The 18,449-nt window shown below is 41.2% G+C and overlaps 1 protein-coding gene across 2 annotated transcripts in view; it reads right to left on the reverse strand.

Annotated features, from left to right (window-relative positions):
* IGF1R (insulin like growth factor 1 receptor) overlaps positions 1-18,449 on the reverse strand; it is a 171,871-nt gene that overhangs the window by 131,422 nt on the left and 22,000 nt on the right. For both annotated transcript variants that reach the window (XM_014874577.2, XM_014874575.2), the window contains exon 2: positions 10,304-10,849. In XM_014874577.2, coding sequence (XP_014730063.1) covers positions 10,304-10,849 — 546 coding nt within the window. The remainder of the gene's footprint in view (positions 1-10,303; positions 10,850-18,449) is intronic.

Below are 18,449 nucleotides of genomic sequence, written 5' to 3' on the forward strand. Positions count from 1 at the left end.
CACACTTAATGTAAACAGAGCTTTGCACCATTTATGGGGACGGGTGAGCCCTGTGTTGTTGAACAACATTTCCTCCTCCTCCCTCATCCCAGGCCAGCTACCATTTCAATAAATATTTAATAAGTAGACAAGAAAACCAAGAAAGCTTCACAGCTTGAGATTTTCAGGTACTACAGGCATGATGTTGAATTTATCTACTGGAAAGCATTTGGACACTGTATCCAGAATCCAGAGCATGAACGGCACAGGACAGATAGAGCACACTGATCTGAGTACCATTAAAACGGTGCCATGATTAAAACAGCAAAGCTGGATCACAGAGCAAAATGCTCCTTTTAGAACAGGCAAGAAGCTGGAGCTGGGACCTGTGATCACCACAGATTTCAGGGGCCTCCCATTGTCATCAGGTACATGCTGAAAGATTTCCACTGCATTCTCCACTCCAAAAATGCCCTCTCACTCCCTCACACCTTTTCCCCTAAAGAGATCCTCTGACAGGTGTAGATAACTCTAATCATTCAAAGAAGCATCCTAAGGGTAGAAAATAATAAAATTTTTGCCTAGGAAGACCATGATTTTCTTCATCTGTAAGATGAATTCCAATTACTTATATTCTCCTGTAAACTACCTTGATCCTAAAGCAGCCCTTGAATTTAAAACCTCTCTGCAGCTGGTTTGCTGGAAGTGGTATTTGTTTTCCCTGCCACCACTCTCTTCATCTCCTGTGCAAGGTATTACTGATTATTTTAATTTCTTTTCTACAGAAGTGAAATGGATGCACACAGACAAACAACTGCAGTGAGCAGAAGAGGAAGAAGGCTTCATCTCTGAATTAGGGATTTGCATAGTGGTTTTATCTGTAACACCCACTGCAGTACTTTATCCCAGACTCTCAGATCACAAAAGACAGAGCAGACAGTGACTCACTGCAATTTCGGGTCTGCATGTAGCACTTCACGTGGACCAGCCAATTCTGATTCTGCCAAACAGCCTTCACAGGCACTCAAAGTAAACCAGCTTCTCTAAGAAAAAGAGTTCCTATTCATGTGCTGCTTTCATGAGGAAAGCTCCAGAGATGGAAGAGAATTTAGTCAATGTTTCCCCTTTGTGCTGTAATGATTTAAGATTCAATTAATACAACACAGGGAGCACTAATTCCGAAACACCTGCCTTCATGATAACTGGATTAAGACCTCCAAACTTGCTGCACTCCTACCAGTGCCAGCCTGCCAAATGACAGCAGTTGTCAATATCGACCAACTGGAGGCTGGGTTTGCCGCTAAATCCTCGAGCACTCTTTAAAGAGGATTCCCCACAAAACAGGAAGGGAAAAAAATAGAAAAAAACACCCCACTTGACAACTCTGAATCTGTTTAGCCAGAAGTCACAGCTCCTCCCCTGCACGCTTTGAAGAGACTGGAAACACTCCTATCAGATCCTTTCAAATCCCTCACAGGGAAGAGAAAAAACCAAATAAAGGGATAGGGCATCCTCAGAGACAGAGCTACTCCCTCACTCATCAATACACTCTGGGCTCTAGAGAGAATGGCTTCAAGAAAGATTTTGGGGCAAAAGGCTGGCAGGGTGGGGAAGAGAAGAGCAGCCGCTGGTTGCATTGAGAGAAGAGCCAATAGGTTTGGGGCTTAGTGCAGGGTTTTTCTCCTCTCCTTGTCCCCCTCAAAACAGGGGTTTCTTTGGATTAGTTTGGGTAGCAAGGAAAAAAAGTGCCTCAGAATTAAGACCACGGTGTTCTGAAATCCAGGGAGCAACCTTTGAGGCCCTTGTGCCAGCCCAATAATTAACAAAGTGAAACACTTTCTTACCTTTTCAACACCACAGAAACTATTTCAACCACACAAGAAGGAGCTGAATTTTATTTTTTTTTTCCCTTTACACTCCTTCATCACCCTGACCTATTGGAACCACACTTGAAAGCTGGATGGGAGCGCTCAGTGATACATAACTTCCATTTTAGTGAAACAATCCATCTGCTCCATGTGACTCAGAGCCTGCTTTAAGAATGCAATACTGTTTAGGCCAACGGTTGCACCGCACAAAGTGTTTTGTTCACATGCATTCCTTTGGGATGACAGAGCCTATCCACGGCCGTAACGGTTGGGGCCTGTGGTTTTTTTCCCTCATCCGCTGAATGCTGCAGTGACTAAGCTGACAAAAATTCCTAGCCAATTATAAACCCACTTAAAGAGACAGGCAACCCCCCTGCAACCTTCTCTTGCTATCCTATACGGGAAGTTTCTATACATAGAAAACCATCTCCTCCTCCCAAGGGCTGCGTTGATATAAAAGACTTGCTCTGCGCGCCCAACACTTCAAACATGCTTCCTAAATGGCATCATTTCCCAAAACTACATCCTTTAATCATCCATCTATAGCCCTCACACATCAACTGGAAAAATAAAACAAAACCCAAATTAAGGCACATTGACCCAATAACTGATTGAAAAGTTAGAGAAGCCATCAATGGAGGAAGATGAGAGTGCTGGGGAGAGATGAGCCTGGAGCAGTGTTTATTAAGGAGGGAACTGTGAAGTGCCTATAAACCCAATATGCTGCAACCAGGAAGGAACACATCAGGAGGGTCACGCTTGGTACATAAAGTAGAAGTTTCATCCACCTAAGAGCACAAGCTGAACTTTAACTAGCAACAACTGAGAACTGTTGAGTTGCCCCTCAAATCCCTCTCAGTGACCAAATTCCAAAGAAAACACCAGCCTTTCCCAAGAGTCATGTGCTGAATTCACTCTCGCCTACACTGTCAAGGCTACACAAATACATTTAATAATTAGCCCGGGCATATAGAACTGTGCTTTGGGCAGGTAACTACACGCTCCCTTCGCCCAGCAAGAAACAGTAAACAAAAAAAAAAATGGAGAGAATGGCACATGGTTTCCAGCTTTAAAAAGCCAGGCTCTGGGGCACCTCAGACTCTCCCCATTTTATGGTGGGCAAACTCGTTGCTAAATCATTTTTAGCGCTCGGCTGATAGCACATGCACATTCCATTCCCGACGCTCAAAAGGAGGGGGAGGAAGAGACAGTCGACAACTGAACCAGGCTGAGTTCACCTCAGAAGAAAAAGGCAATTCAACAATCTGTATTAACGTATTATTATCCAAGCATCTTTTTATTAGAAGTTAATTCTCAGAGTCATAGACGGACTTGAGAAGGAAATCCCACTATTAGTGGGAAAGAAGGCTAAACAAAGGCTGCTTCAGGACTGTTAAACACTGAAAAACTTGTTTGCCACATGAAAATGATTTATGAAAATGCTTAAGGACAATTAATTCCTACATTCACATATGTTTGGTGAAGGAAAAACAGGAAAATTGTTCCTCCCATTCAGAATTTTTAGAGAACATGACTCCTATCCAGGACTGAGCCCAAGTTTCCCTTTCCTTCAGCCCATTTCAAATTTAATTGCAGATCAGTCATCACAAAAGATGTATTTCTACACATTCCATGAAAATGGGACAACTGGACAGGTGGAGGACAGATCACTTTAGGGCCCCCCACCAAGATAAGAAGACTGCAGCTCAAGTTCACCCCTTGTCTGACATCCATACAAGCATTACCTGCCAAAACTGAAATCCCTAGGAAAACTCACAACCCACTCCAAGCTGGACTCATTGCATGGATAAGAGCCACAGAGAACTGCATAAAATGCTAAGCCAGGCTGAGTTTGCCTTGTCCCTATGACATCTGCAAGAACACAGCAAAAACACGGCTTTCTTTTAGTTTTACACTTGACATTTGCCTGACATTTTCCCTATAACTCTGCTAGCTATTCCCAGCTCCCAGTTGTTTTGCAAATTCATCATAAAATTAAAGCCTTACATTACATCTAATTAACTATCCAATACAATTGTCTATTCTATTAACAAACATTTGTCTAATATATATCAATGGGGCCTGGAAATCCATGTTAAGCACGTTAATGAAAGACTTGATTCAAGTTTAGATTTGTATTTAATTGCATAGATTTAACGTGGCACTGCAGCACAGGGAAGTAAACCAAAAAATTCTCTAAACAGGGCATCACTCTCAGTCTGCTCCAGGATGAAAACAAATTGTTAAGAACAGCAAAGTGTTGCAAGTAAAACCAAAAGCATTCTGTTTCCAACCCTAGCTAGCACCACATCATCAAATTTCAGAAGCATCACTAAGAGAGTACTTCTAAAAGTAAATTTAGGATGTGACCGAAGTTTCAAAATAAGAAAAATAAAAGGAAGTGCTTTAAGTTCAAAATAAATAAACGTCATCTTAGAAATCCTCACTGAATGTGATCGAAGCCATCATTTCCCTCTCCCCCTCTGCTCCACAGCCCCAGGCCCCTTGGGCTGCAGAGTCATTCCCTTCTCCCATGAGCTTCCACATCATGTGGGGTTAGATCAGGACTTCTTTTCAAGAACTCCCCTGTTAGAAGGTTGTCAGGCACACAGTGTGCAATCCGGGGATGCTTTTGTATCCTCCTGTAAGGAAGAACTGGCACTCTTTTCTTCCCCAGCATTTACCACACAGCATCAGAGAAAGTGAACTGAGGAATGAACACACCATGGCTATTTCCTATCGGTGACCTCCCGACTGCATTTCTACACGGCTTTTTTCTGACAGCAAAACAGTTTCTTGGCACAAAACAACTCAAGTAAATCCATGAGAATGGTCTCTATGTAAAACAGTTTGCATTACTCAGAGTAACTGGGAAAATACATTAAATCACCCCATTACCTATAAGGAACTGCAGTGCCACTGAAATCATGGCCTCATTTACTGTCCCATTCCACAACACATGGATTTACCTCTTCCCATCATCTAAAACAACAATAAGAAAAATAAATTTCTCCAACAGCATGGATGGCAACTAAAGTGTGGCTACACATCACCTGGTGACCATAAACACACCTCAGGACTGACAAAGATAAAGCAAGCTGAAGCAAGCGTAAAATGCAATGTCTTCAGAAGATGGAAGTGTGTGTGTAAATATGAGTAGAAAAGACGTAAGTTTAGTTTCAAAAACTTCCAACTTTTTTTCATTCTTTATTCCAAAATGCAGAGAAAAGTTCTCAATCTTTTCAAAGTATTTTTAGAAGTTGGTTGTTTTCCTTTTTCTTTTGGGAACACGTAGCAAAGCGGTGGACTGAGCTCACTGCATCATCTTTTCATACTGGAAAATGAAACTCCCAAATTTAAAGACCTCTCAAAACAAACAGTCCTCTACAAATCTTTGTGCCAAAAGAAACTAGGAAGCCACGATGAGTACTTAACATTATCACATAGTTTTTGGTGGCCAGTGCAGACTGCAAGATTCTTCCCAGGTTATGCCATTTTATAATAGAACAAAGAAAAATGGCAAGTATACATTTGTTTAATTTTAGCCCTTTTCTCAGAATGTAAACCACTGCTACAGTAATTAACTGCAGATTGGCCTAAACTGCTCTGCGGCCATTCCAGCTTACTAATTAAATATGCTCTCACAGCCATAATAAAAATTCTGGGAAACCTCTGGCTGGAGAGCAAACTTCTCAGGAGGGGAGCAAAAGTCAGCAAAAAACTTCATTCAGAAGGAAAACACTAACAATTTTTTTTTTAACATACTCCAGATTTTTCTAACTCAGTGACACCAACTGTGTCTTTTACAATTATTATCTTTTTGTCTGTTTATTCCTTTCAGAAGATGTTTATTTGCTGGAGAGTTCGCATACCAACCAAATACAACCAACAAACAACCTGTCCATTTCAAAATATGGTCAGGTTTATATGATACTTAAACTTTTTAAACCAACAAGGGCAGGATTAGTGTTACATAGACAAGCCTCACTTAACATTATACCACATTTGCTTGCTGAAAGACTAAAACTTGAAGCATGTTGTCCTCTGCTGACATATATATATCTACTGTATTTCAGTGTTTTAGGGAAAAAAAAAAAAAAAGTAGCACCAAACAGAAAAAAAAAGCATGCAAATATAATTTTAAGCAAAATAAGAATAATTTGATTCATCATCTCTGGCTCCCAACTTCTTTCCTTCTCTTGCTGCCTACACAGTTCATGTATGCTCACTATTTCTAAAGGACAAAGAATACAGTGAATACTCCTCAGAGAGGGAAAGACAAGGAGAGAAAGGGGGGGAGAAAAAAGAGTGCAGCACATGGTTTTCAGCACTACTCTGCTGAATCAACAGGGAGCAGATTCCCAGCTGGTGCACGCTGTAAGCACTGCACAAGTCAATGGAGCCATGTCAAATGACACCACTCAACTGCATTATCTTCTGAGCTCCGTGTAAACAAACAGGAGCAGATTCCGAATATTTGTGAGAATACATCATGTTACTGTCTCCATATGTTTAAACATTTTAGTAGAAGGCACATATGGACCACTCTTCCCACTCACTGTCATTCTCTCCCTCCTGCTCCTCATACACCGTATCTTCTCGGGCCATTGTCAAACCAATTCAAAAATGAATAAGGATACATTTTCATTAAAAACATTTTGTGCTCAGCTGCCATCTGCTTCATCGGCCTCCAAATCCTCACATGCCTTTTCCATGGTCCTCAGTTTCACACATTCAGAAGCTCAAAGTTTTCTCCTGTTGTATTGTGCAGTGAGGTCTACATGAGCTATTGTTTCGTATCAAATTCACCTCTTTTGAACCAAGTGCTTAATGCTTACAGCCCTAATCCATGTCCTCTCTACAATGTCAGCTTACACATCCTTTTTTTAATGCCTAAACTCTAATCTTAAAGCTGCCTCACACACTTCAGATCCTCCCTGTCATTGTTTTGATGGGAAGCATGGCTATTCCACCCCCTTTGGGAAATACGGGAGCTCTAATTTGCTCTCTCACAAGGGGGGGACCCAGACTCTGCTCTCATCCTGCCCCACAGAAGCAGCAGCTGAAGCCAACATCCTTTCCTCACAGACCTAACAGCCTGTCTCCCCAATAAATAGACTCTTTGTCTTTTCTCTGTGTAGGGAAAGTTTCAAAAAGTATTTGAGCATCTCCAGCATAACTGGGGGAAAGAAGACAAATAATTAAGATAAGGAGGAAAAAACCCAACAGGGCACCATAGGTCTTATATACAGATCACTGCTAGTTTTACTATGACGTTCCCAAATTGTTTGCCCAGTTAATTTCTTATGGCCCAAGCAACAGCAAAAGTATCTTAGGAAGCATTAGTTGGACTTGCTTGAAAAAGAACACAAAGGTTATGGCAGACAAGGGATCCTGAACTTCCAGGCAGGCTTTCAAGGGTGTAATTTACATTTGGTTTCTGCAGGCTTGGAAAGGCCTAGTGACTAAGGCAGTAGACCTCAAAAGTTAATCATCAGCAAGAAGAATACAGAAAACAACCCGAGTTTTCTTTACAGCAGACCACTGGGCCGGCAGAGCTAGTGTGTCATCAGACACAAGTCTTGCAAGGGGTACAGCAGAACAGTTTTTCTGGTTCTCACATCAGTTGCTGTGCAAGATGCAGGCAGCTTCCGTAAACCTTTCCAGCAGTCACAACTGCCAGAAAAAAAGAAAAACATAAAAGGCCATAGTCTCATTTGTATGTCTGGACGCTCAGTTTTTATCTTTTCTATCTCTACCTGTGCCAAAGCACTGATGCAAACAAACAACTTCAGTACTCTCCTTTTATCTTGAGGGATTCTTCTCTGTGGACCTGCAACCCCAGTGAGGCACAGCTGGCATTTAACACACCAACATAAAAGTAGGTGCAAGTCGGAGAGAAGAGAGCATGCCAAGCCCAACACGACATGCTGCAGCTCCAAAGAGAGCAAACTAGTATTGCTGCTGCCTTGGGGCACTCGAAGGTAAAGGAATGTACACTACACAGAAACCAGGGCAACCAAACTGGCAGGAGAGCTGCTGACGCCTTATGCTGAACCTTAAAAATACCCAGAAAAAGTTGTAAGTTACAGTTTCTTTGTAGCTTGCTCTCCCATAAAAATGTCCATGGATTATTCTAAGTCAGACACAGCATATCTTTCCCTCCCTCCTTCCTCAGCATTGTTCCCGCACAAGTTATATTGAAGGAAGCACAAGCTTCTTCCTTTGTTTGTGAGCAAGAAAAAGAAGGAAAAAAACAACTTCCACTCAACGGCAGAACTACAGAAGCCAGGCTACTTAAAGTACCAAGTGTTCCCACACAACATTTACCCACCAACTTCAGATCTTTCAGTGTAAAACCTAAACAAGGACAAGAGAGATTTAATACGCACTCCTCCACAGAGCCAGAGCAAAGAAAAATAAAGAGGCACAAAGGAGCCCTGAATGATAGAGAGCATTTTCAGCTTGACATTACTGTGACGCACAAGGAGAATGTCAGGGTTAAATTAGATACTGCACTAGAAAAATATTCCCTGGAAAATAACATAGGTGTCAGATCTCGACCGGTAGGAAAATGCCGCCTGAAACGTTCAGTAACTGAAAAGTTCTTCCTTCTATTCTTTTTCATGTCTTGTGTGATTTTGTACTGCAAGAGTCCTCTCCTGATCAGGAGTTCATTGCCAAAGCGCCCTAGCAATCTAGCAGGGGAGACAAAAAGCTTCCTTTGGAACAACTGCACTTTTATACCTCCCTTGTTTTTCTTCAGAGCAGGAGCACTTTGGAGTTGTTTTCTTTCTACATGAATGGCCTGCAAATTTAAAGTCATCTTCCTCAAAGTCTGTAGCTTATCACAACAAACAGATTAGAACAGATCCGAATTTCTCACTCTTTTTATAGATTTAGAACTTGATCATTTCTTTATATGCTGTACATTCGAAGATACTCTAAACCAAATTGTTCTTCCACACTGTAATGCTCTTAACAAGCTTTTCAAGGCTCTTTTCCAATACTTGCTTTCTTTTTCACAATCTCCCATGAAAGGAGATGAAAGCATATATGGAAAAAAAAACCCATTACCTACACCCTTGCCTTCAAAGTTCTGCTATCACGGTCTAACTATGACCTCATTTTATTTAAACAAATTTCTTCTCATGTGTATTTGGGATCCAAATTATTTTAACAGTCCTTTAGATGCCAAAAAAGGTTTTTTGCACGTTACTTTTGTCTGCTCCGAATAGGCAAAGCACTCAACAGAAAGCAAGTAAGTCGTTATATCTCATTAAATACACTCTTGTTACATCCATTCAAACCACTGAGGGCAATGAGGTTGCACAGGAGTCACCTTGGTCACCCTCTGCAGACAACAGAGTTACACTCTGTTAATGAAGACATAAATTTGGCCTGCAGGACTCATAGCAACACTCCCCTTGCCCTGGGCAAAGCACAAAGTCTCCCAGTAACAGGCTGAGGGGGTTTCTTTGCTTTGTTTAAAAAACGAACTTTATTTCCTGTAAGTATTGATAAAAGCACATACTCCAAATGCCTTTTTGCAGAGGTATTTTTGGCATGTGTTGACTGAAACTGCCCTACGAGCTACTTTAATTGCAGTTCTAATTGAACAGGAGGACTCCACAAGCAACTGACAAGCCACTTTAGAAAAACACAACATCCCCAGATGAAGGTAACCTGAATATAATCCTGATTTCTCTCACACTTTCTACCATTATGGCAGCTTTGGTCAAGACTGCATGTGGAATTTAGGGATTGTTCCTCCCAGTGACGACTGTAATTAAGCCCTACTGATACAGCAGGGCTCAGCTTTCGTAAAGTTACAGGATGAACTCAAAAAGCCTGCCATGTAATCATGTTACCTGAGTAAACTATGTGTTTGTTTACTCTATTTTTAAAAAGTGAGAAGAGATCAGGTTTTTGGACTCTTTGACTCCACAGACTGTACCATGAAAATTAATGTCAGTAAACAAGTCCTTACGTACAGGATTTACCATTACAGGAATGTCTGGAGGTGCATGCCAAGAGAAGCAAAAAACAAAGTCCAGTTACCAGCTTCAGCACAGCAACAGCTCTGGCACACATGGAATGTCACTTCAGCAGGAGGAGATGGCACTCAGTGGCCACCTCCTGCCAAAGTCCTCAAGAGAGGTAAAGCTGCCCCCAGCTTGGCTACAATGGCATTGGTTCCATACTTACATTTCCCACCTTTTCCATGAGGAAGTAACTCAGGGAGTTTGTTGGGGTTTGTTTTACAGTTGCTGATTTGTTGTTTTCTCTTTACTGATTGGGAAAGAATCTATTTGTGTGGCAACTGGGTAACTCATGTAAACTATACACAGCTAGAATAAAAGATTCAGTTGCTGAAGAGATTAAAATAAAACCACAAAACTAAATGTTTACTTCCAAAAGAGGTAACAAAAACAGGGTATCTACTCAAATCTTACTTTTCTGGCAGTGGTTGGTGGTCCAGCAGCGGTAGTTGTACTCATTATTAATAGATGTCTTCTCACACAATGGCTTCTCCTCCATTGTTCCCGGACACAAGTCCCCACACTCCTTTGGAGGTTTATTCCCAACAATGTAGTTATTGGACACTGCATCTAGGATGAGAGACCAGTCCACCGTGGAGAGGTAACACAGGTCAGAGTTCTTCTCGATCCGGATGGCCCCGCGGGTGATGTTCCTCAAGTTGTGCAGCCCAATCTCTTTAAGATTTGTCATTTCAAAGATAACCAAGGCATAGTTGTAGAAGAGGTTCCTGCCACGAATGACTGTGAGGTTGGGGAAGAGATCACTGAGGCTTTCCAAGCCTGCCACACGGAACAGCAGCAGATAGTCAGTGATGACAGTGAGCTTTGGGAAGCGGAAGTTGCGGTAATCCTCGGCTTTGGAGATGAGCAGGATCTGCAGGAAGCCCTCGATCACCGTGCAGTTCTCCAGGCGCTTCAGCTCGTGGATGTCATTGCGAATGTCGACATTTGGCCCACAGACTGAAATGGAAAAGAAGAGAAGTTGGTAAATAAGGCATTTCTAAGCCTTCTGAAACTGGAGCGCAAGGATATCCTGATGGCCATAAAGTTTTTAACTTTTAATTAGGTTGCAGTGTTAAAATAGAAAATGAGTGCTTGATTTACACCTACATGTAATCTTCATTTCATTTAACCTCTCACACTAAGCACTACCAGGAGCAGCACAGGGATGGCAGCTCTCCCTATAGTCTGCATCCCACAGAGAAATGTTGGTTTATTACTGCTGACAACAAGAGCGGCATTACACTGAGGAACACAAAGATAAACCAAATGCATCTGCACACCCTGCTTCAAATTAGATCATGAATATGTGCCCAGAGCAGGGCTTGAGCCACATCACTTCCAACCAGTCAGGTAAAACAGAAAGTGATCCACCTTACTAATTCACCCCCCCACCCCCTTAAGACACATGCACACAAAGAGGGCATTTCCCAGAAAATTGCAACTGTGGCCTCAAATCACTCTTTCTTTCCAGGGTCACACGCCAAACAAGCCCTAATTCTTGGAATACTAGTCTTGCAGTAGGTCAGCAACAACACTAAATCCATGGAAAGCTGGTCAGCACTTCCTGCTCTGTGACTGGGAAGAAAACAAAATGCTTGGACTTATAGCACTGAATTCCTGTTTGCATGTTCCAGTAAACCAAGTTTCACTAATTTTGGCACCAAGATATAAAAAAGTCTCTTGAGTTCTAAGAAACACAGGATAAATTTATTTACAAGAACATGCAGCATCACAGTGAAGAATCTTTCCTTGAAAACAGCAGACTGAACTCTATGAACTCTCAAGAAAACAATGACCAAAAGGATTATTCACTAATAAATCTATGTATTAAGTCTTTCCATATTAGAGACATATCACAATAACAATGTTAAAAGGGCTGGAAGACATGTGTGTTAATAATGTAATATTTAGACACATACAATCCACTTGGATGTAAAACAAAGAACTACAGAGTGTAGAGAGCTGTTGTTCTTCAAACCCCTCAGAGCCGGTCTTCTTTGGAAAACATGGAAAAAGATTCCCCATTAGAGATACTAAGTTGCTTGTAAGCAAACAAAGCAAAATGCCTATTTATTTAAGCTACCCAAAACTCAAATAAACACCAAGCAATTCAATTTTGTGGAAAGGTTCTCTTTTAATGCATGCTAGGCTTAATTATTTTAACAACATCTTCTCCTCAGACAAGGGAAAGGTCTAAACAAGCACTGGAGCCAAAAAACTTAAATTCTAACCCAGACAAATTGTCCAGAGATTCAGAAATTGCACTGACAATAGAAAGCAGTCCTTCCATCCCACAACACTTATCTGAGGCTAATAACTTAAGCTAACAAAGGATCCAGAGCATGAGCATGCTAAAACCACAGCAACTCTAATACCCAACAAGGACTTAAAGACTTCTAAGTCTTTAAAAGACTAAAGGACTTTCTGGTTAGTGGGACAGAATAAAAAAATAAAATAGGGCGAGATCTTTGTTAGGAAACAGATGTTTCTACACAAACTATTACCTAATCTTCCTTCTGTAAAGATTCAAGCTGAAAGCAAAGGCTATTAAATGTGACTTGCTGCACTGAAGTAGCTATGTACAAGAAAGTTCATACCCTAGACCTTAAAAAAAAAATAAACACTAAGACTAATGTAAGACCAGGAACACTTGGTCCTCATGAGCACTGAGACAGGAAATGACCATTTTCGTACAGACTGATTTCAGAAAAATTGGACTCTACTGCTGGAGTATGTGTCAAGGCTTGAACTTCAGGAAAACATTCAAAAGGGTCAATGGGTTGTCACTACCCAGCTTTAGAAGCCCGATGGAAGAGGGAGGATGTTAAAGAACTCCAAGATAGTAGATTTGGTAAGAGATGCACTGATTAGTGCATAAAAAGTGAGGGGTTCTCCTCTGAACCTGTAGGAAAAATAACCTCAAGCCTTATTAAATTCCTTTAATGAGGTGGTACTCACATCTTGCTTTCAACTTCAGAAATCACCTTCTAAAGCCACAAACCCTCCATCCACCCTAGGGACTGTGCCCTCTGTCCAAAGGGCACCCTGACATTGGGCTTCTCTTGTTTTGAAAAGGCAAATTAAACCACACAGAGTGTCCCCCATTAAACCCTTCTGGTTTCCATCTCTGCCTGCTGGCAGGCCAAGGTGAACAGTATGGCTCCTGCTATGGCAAAGCAAAAGTAGTGGAATTTATTTTCCTGCCATAAAAGTTTAGAAAGCCTAACTGCTCCAAGCCCTTTATTTTGTTAAAGAAATAAAATTTGCACTTGCGCTGACATTTTGCAGGCAAGGTTCCAGAGTGATGGGTTTAAAAACAGCTGAGTTACAATACCCTAAAGAACAATTTGTAAGAGAAATGGCAGCAACCCTTAACTAAAGCATTATATATCTGTTCATGTCTCTGTTTGAGGCTGGGCTTTCAAAGTCATTGCTTTTAGCTTTATGTTTATTTCAGCTCAAAACTTACTTAATTTTAGATATTTAATGTTTTTATAAATCAATGAAGTTTCTAGAGCTTTATGGCAAAAGTATGCACTCGCTTGCCTCAGTTATGAAACATCATCCCCTCAGCATGGAAAAGGATGAAGTCCAGTGGGGTCCCACATTAGAAATTGATCACAGATGAGTGGCTGTTGACATTTTTGATTTAAGCACTTATTAGTTCATCTAGTGAGTTGTGTTTTGCAGAACTTTACACATATAATGAGAACTGCAGAGACATAAATGTGAAATAGGACAAGTATTGTGGGCCATCCTGACACTTGGAAAAATCAGTTCCCATTAAAAGAAATTTCTTTTAAGTTCACGTTGTTCACCAGAGTTAATTATACAACAATACGTCATCTTTTTCTCACGTTTTTCTTGCTGCTCTGAAAAGGATTATATGAAAAACAAATTAATCAGAGCTCAAAGTCAACTCCAATTTCCATCTGGCTGTGCTCTGTTTTCTTTGGATGCCATTTGAGAGAAAGCATATATGGACTCACAATATAAACTGGTCTGTCAGACACAATGAAGTGCACAGAAAATGCTCTTTAGAGCATTTATACTCCATTTAACAGTTTTGGATATCCCAGTTTAGAGAACTTTTTTAATATGACTAGAATAACTTGCCTTTGTTTCATGTTCAATTCAGAATTGGAAATTAACTATTATGTATTTATTTTGCTCACTAACAGAACATAAAAATGCAACAGCTGTTTATTACCCTGCCCCACTAGTTCTGGGTAGATTATAAACACCCAGGATAATTACCAATAGTCAGATTCATGCTGTTTTCATTCAGCTGCCTACAGATTTCCAAGCCTTTCCTTAAACTGCTTATCATTTATCAGACTCGGCCTAAACCTAATTCAGAGTCAGAAATTTAAAAACAATGTATTTATTTGTTTAAAAGATAACTCCCCAATATGGTGAAATACTGAAGAGAAGCAAAGCACTCTTTACCTAGACAAACACAAATGTCTCCCTGGAAACAGCTCTTTAGTCCAGAAGTCTTGAGCTCTACCTGGTATCCAGCAAGAAGCCCAGTTGAGCTCTTTTTTCCTGGGAGCATCCCACGGGCAAACTGCAACAGAAATACCCACTCCACACCCCAGCCATCCAGATCTCTTGCAGCCCATTCCTAGCCAGAGGATAGATCCAAGCCTGCTCATGTAACTGAGATGGGGTCAATGAACTACCAGGAGAAGTGATTGCACATAACAGGTTCATACGACGAGAGTAATTAATGCTCCTTGATCTGGCACAGCCTCCTGGCAAGTCTCCGTGTAAGTGGTGCCCTGGCTGGGAGCAGAGCTGGGGCTGTGAACACACACACACACACACACACACAGAGCACCACTGCTGAGGACAGGCTGGGCAGGCTCCAAACAAGCTGTGTCACAGAGTGCAGTGATCCAGCAGATTCCTCTCGACCTTAACTATGATTTGCCAAAGCTTACTTGGATCATTAAAACCATTTTGAAATGCACAACTGCCTTGTCACCTTGAGAAACACCTGCTATCTCAATCACCATCTATTTACAAACAGTCATTTACTCCACACAGCAGCTCTTCGCTCTTTTCCCATATCCTCAGTTACTTCAGGACACTGGTGACTCCTGAAAGGACTTGGCTGTTGCCCCTCAGTGTTTGGAAGGAACCCTTCCCTTCCTTCTGTAAAATCCCATGCTAGCACAAACAAAGCAGCAGAATGCTTTCTGTTCAACACTACACTACAACTTCTGCTGGCTACACCATATCCCAGCTGGACATAAATTCATCACAGCTAATTCACTATCAATACCAAGGTGTTCATGGGCAGCACTGACAGCTCACACATTCGCTGGTGTTAAAAAGAGAAGGATTATTTTTCTACAAGAAGCAATTTCATCATGGTGTAGTTACAAGTTTTCTATTCCTCCAGGTTTCTCCATTTAGAAGTTCTAAACAAACACAACTATATGTGTTTTTCTTGAAAAAAACCACACTTCTCGGCATTTTAAGCCTTGCCTTTGACCCTTTACTTTTTTGGATGACATTAGAAGGCTGCACAGTCTCAATATCCTCTCAAGTAGCCAAAAGTTAAAGATGGAGCAACTACCACTATCTGGCTCTCTCAACACCAAAAGGTCTCAGAAAAAGCAGCACCAAGGCAGCTCCGAGTGACTGAGTCAAACCAGCACATCCCTTTCACAGTCCTAAAGCCTTTTCAACACAAGTCTACTCCAGCTGGGTCAGGCTTTCCCTAGCAACAGAGACTTGTTCAGCCTGAGCAGTCCTTTACATCCCTGAAACAAAAATGGAGATAGACAGCCTGCCATGAACATCTCACCAGCAACCTCAGTATCAACTCACACTCACCTTTTCCCTGATTTCTGATTTCCCTTTGTTTTCTGACTTCACTTCTGTGAGCACTGTTTCCTTTACTTCACAGTAGAAATGCAAAGTTAATCTTAAATGAGGATACCTTGAGTGTTTCAGTTTTACAAAGAGCATTCCTTTACATTGCCTGCTGAAAAACAGCACAAAAGGTGCAGAAATTGTTTTAATTCCATACTGTTTTCCTGTCCAGGGGTTGTAACACCCATTCTGAGGGCCAAGTCTATGATCCACAAGGTTCCAAAGGGTTCTTTTTTACAGGAGGGCATGAGGTTGCTCAACTTCTCATCTACCCTGAAATTCTGCACAGTTGGTAACAAGCACAGTGTGTTACCATCAGTGCTGGATGAATTCCCATACAAAGAAAGAACTACAAGGCTTAATACAAGAACACAATTGTGGCTGGTTCTACTTTTAGAGAGTAGCTTGCTCACACCACCACAGCTCACTTTGCCAATAATGGCTTTTCTGAGCACACTCCACTCCAAGGAGAGGTCGGCTTTCCCAGACAGCTACTGCTGCTCTCTGGTCAGCACAGAGCTGATGTTACCGAGTACAGAACATTGCTCTCTCCCAAACTGCTCTAATGAAAGAGGCCTGACCACATCACCCCTCAGTAATGTCAGCTCAGAGCTGTGGGTCTTTCTGGGAGATCAGCACATCTTCTGAACAGTGTTGTTATTTATTCCCAACAGAGCCACTTCCTTTTCATCATGTGTTTTTTAGTTTTAATCTATGGCAGGTCCTTATAAAGAGTCCAAAACAGCTACTGAATGTGGCTGCAGTCCAGCTGCCCTCATCCCAGATTCCCAGCATGCTGCATCCCTTTTCAGGCAAGCATCTCCAGAGTTCCCATCCCTCTCTCACAACAACAAAACTTGTTTATTGCACTGAGTGGATTTAGATCTGCATAATGTATCACGGGCTGCATATTGACATGTTTACTATCTACTGGATCAACTCAATGGAGGGGTTGTCTTCCACACTGGAAATAAATTTTAGGGCTCTAAAAAAATTCCTAGAAGACACTAAAAGGTTGAATCATGTTGGGAAAAAGGAACTGAAGTTAGGATAAAGCCTATCATCAGGTTTATAAGGAGTCTCTATCCTACATGACTATAATTGCTCAGAAGAGAAGCAGAAGGACACGAGTGAAAACAGAAGGAATAATCTGAAAATTGATGTCCATACAGATGATAAACAGGGGAAAGTATAACTTGACCTTAATATCTCTCTTCAGTCTTACTCCTAAGAATTATACATGTTTTAAGGAAGCCATCAGGACTATCATATAGCCCTAAAAAAAAACCCTTTTAAGTGTTATTCAGTCATCACTGAACAGACAGTTCCTGCAGCCCATGGCCTGGGCTAAGCCTTCTTTGTTCCCATAGTTTCAATGGAAAAGCTAGAAAGTCTGAGAAGGAACAGCTTAGCAACCACAATTTCCCTTCGAGCCCATGAAAAGTTTCAGTACAGTTGCACCATTTGCAGACGTAAGGAAAAAAAAAATTACTACTGAAGTCTCAGGATTCTTTAATTGCATACTCTGCAAAGAAGAAATTAAATGTGGAGTTCACAGAAATCAGTGGTTGGAGAGATTGCTTATGACACTTTACATTAACACAGGATTCCACCACCCACTGAGCTCTTGGTTTTGCCTCCGTAGTGACACTATGAATGAGATATATATTTTAGTGTCTTTAATGTACTTACACAACCTCCCACAAAATTTCTGTACTCTCTAAGCTCACCTATCCTGTATGTGTCACATCAATCACTAGATCTCTTCCCAGGGAAGCCAGCTTCTGTGTTACCTCTTGGGATGTCAGAACCAGTAACAAGGAGGGAACTAAATCTACATCACGATTCAAGCTGCTTCCCTACCCACTGAACTATTTCTCTTCACTGAATATGCTACATAAACCTCTTTACATTTACCAAGATTTTATGAAGCTACATCTCTCAGGGTGTGGTGGGGATAGATAAAAGGCACCCCATAACCCAGAAAATGTCAGTCATTTTAGATTTTGCTAAGCAAGACCATAATTGAATTTCAACTTCTGTATTTCCAGCACTAGCACAACGCTGCCATCTCCGGCTTTCAAAACATGAAAGGGAATACTCAAACCCAAACAAAACCCCACTGTTTCCATTTGAATATAAGTCCTGAGAACATTCTTCATAACATATCTAAGGCTAGGAAGAAGGGCTTGGGATTTTGGTTTTTTTCATTTAATTACAAGTTAAGCTTTGGAAGACAAAGCCAGACCACTACGATCTTCAGAACACTCACGGGACTGGAGATTATATTGCAGTGTAGCTTATAATTTCTGAGAAACATAGTATATTATCATTAATTCACCTCATGCTACTCATCACTCCTATCAACCTTTTACAGAATTATTTTCACCCAGATCTGGAAGGAAAAACTGGTGTCACAAGAGGCCAATCAAATTTGGTGCAAATACTTTAAAAGGCAACTAGATTCCCTTTCTCCACACACATTCTCCTTGTCTCCCACAGCCCTTAGAAAAATACACACATCCTACTTTAATTTTCTCTTCTGCCACTCTACTAACTATATATTCCAAATCCAAGGGCCACTGTGTTACCACGCTGACCAGAACAAAACATTCACAAAAATAACACACAAAAGGGCTACAACCCACATCACAAACTCAAACTGTCTCTG

Source organism: Sturnus vulgaris, chromosome 13, assembly GCF_052056855.1.
Source record: "Sturnus vulgaris isolate bStuVul1 chromosome 13, bStuVul1.hap1, whole genome shotgun sequence".
NCBI lineage: Eukaryota > Metazoa > Chordata > Aves > Passeriformes > Sturnidae > Sturnus > Sturnus vulgaris.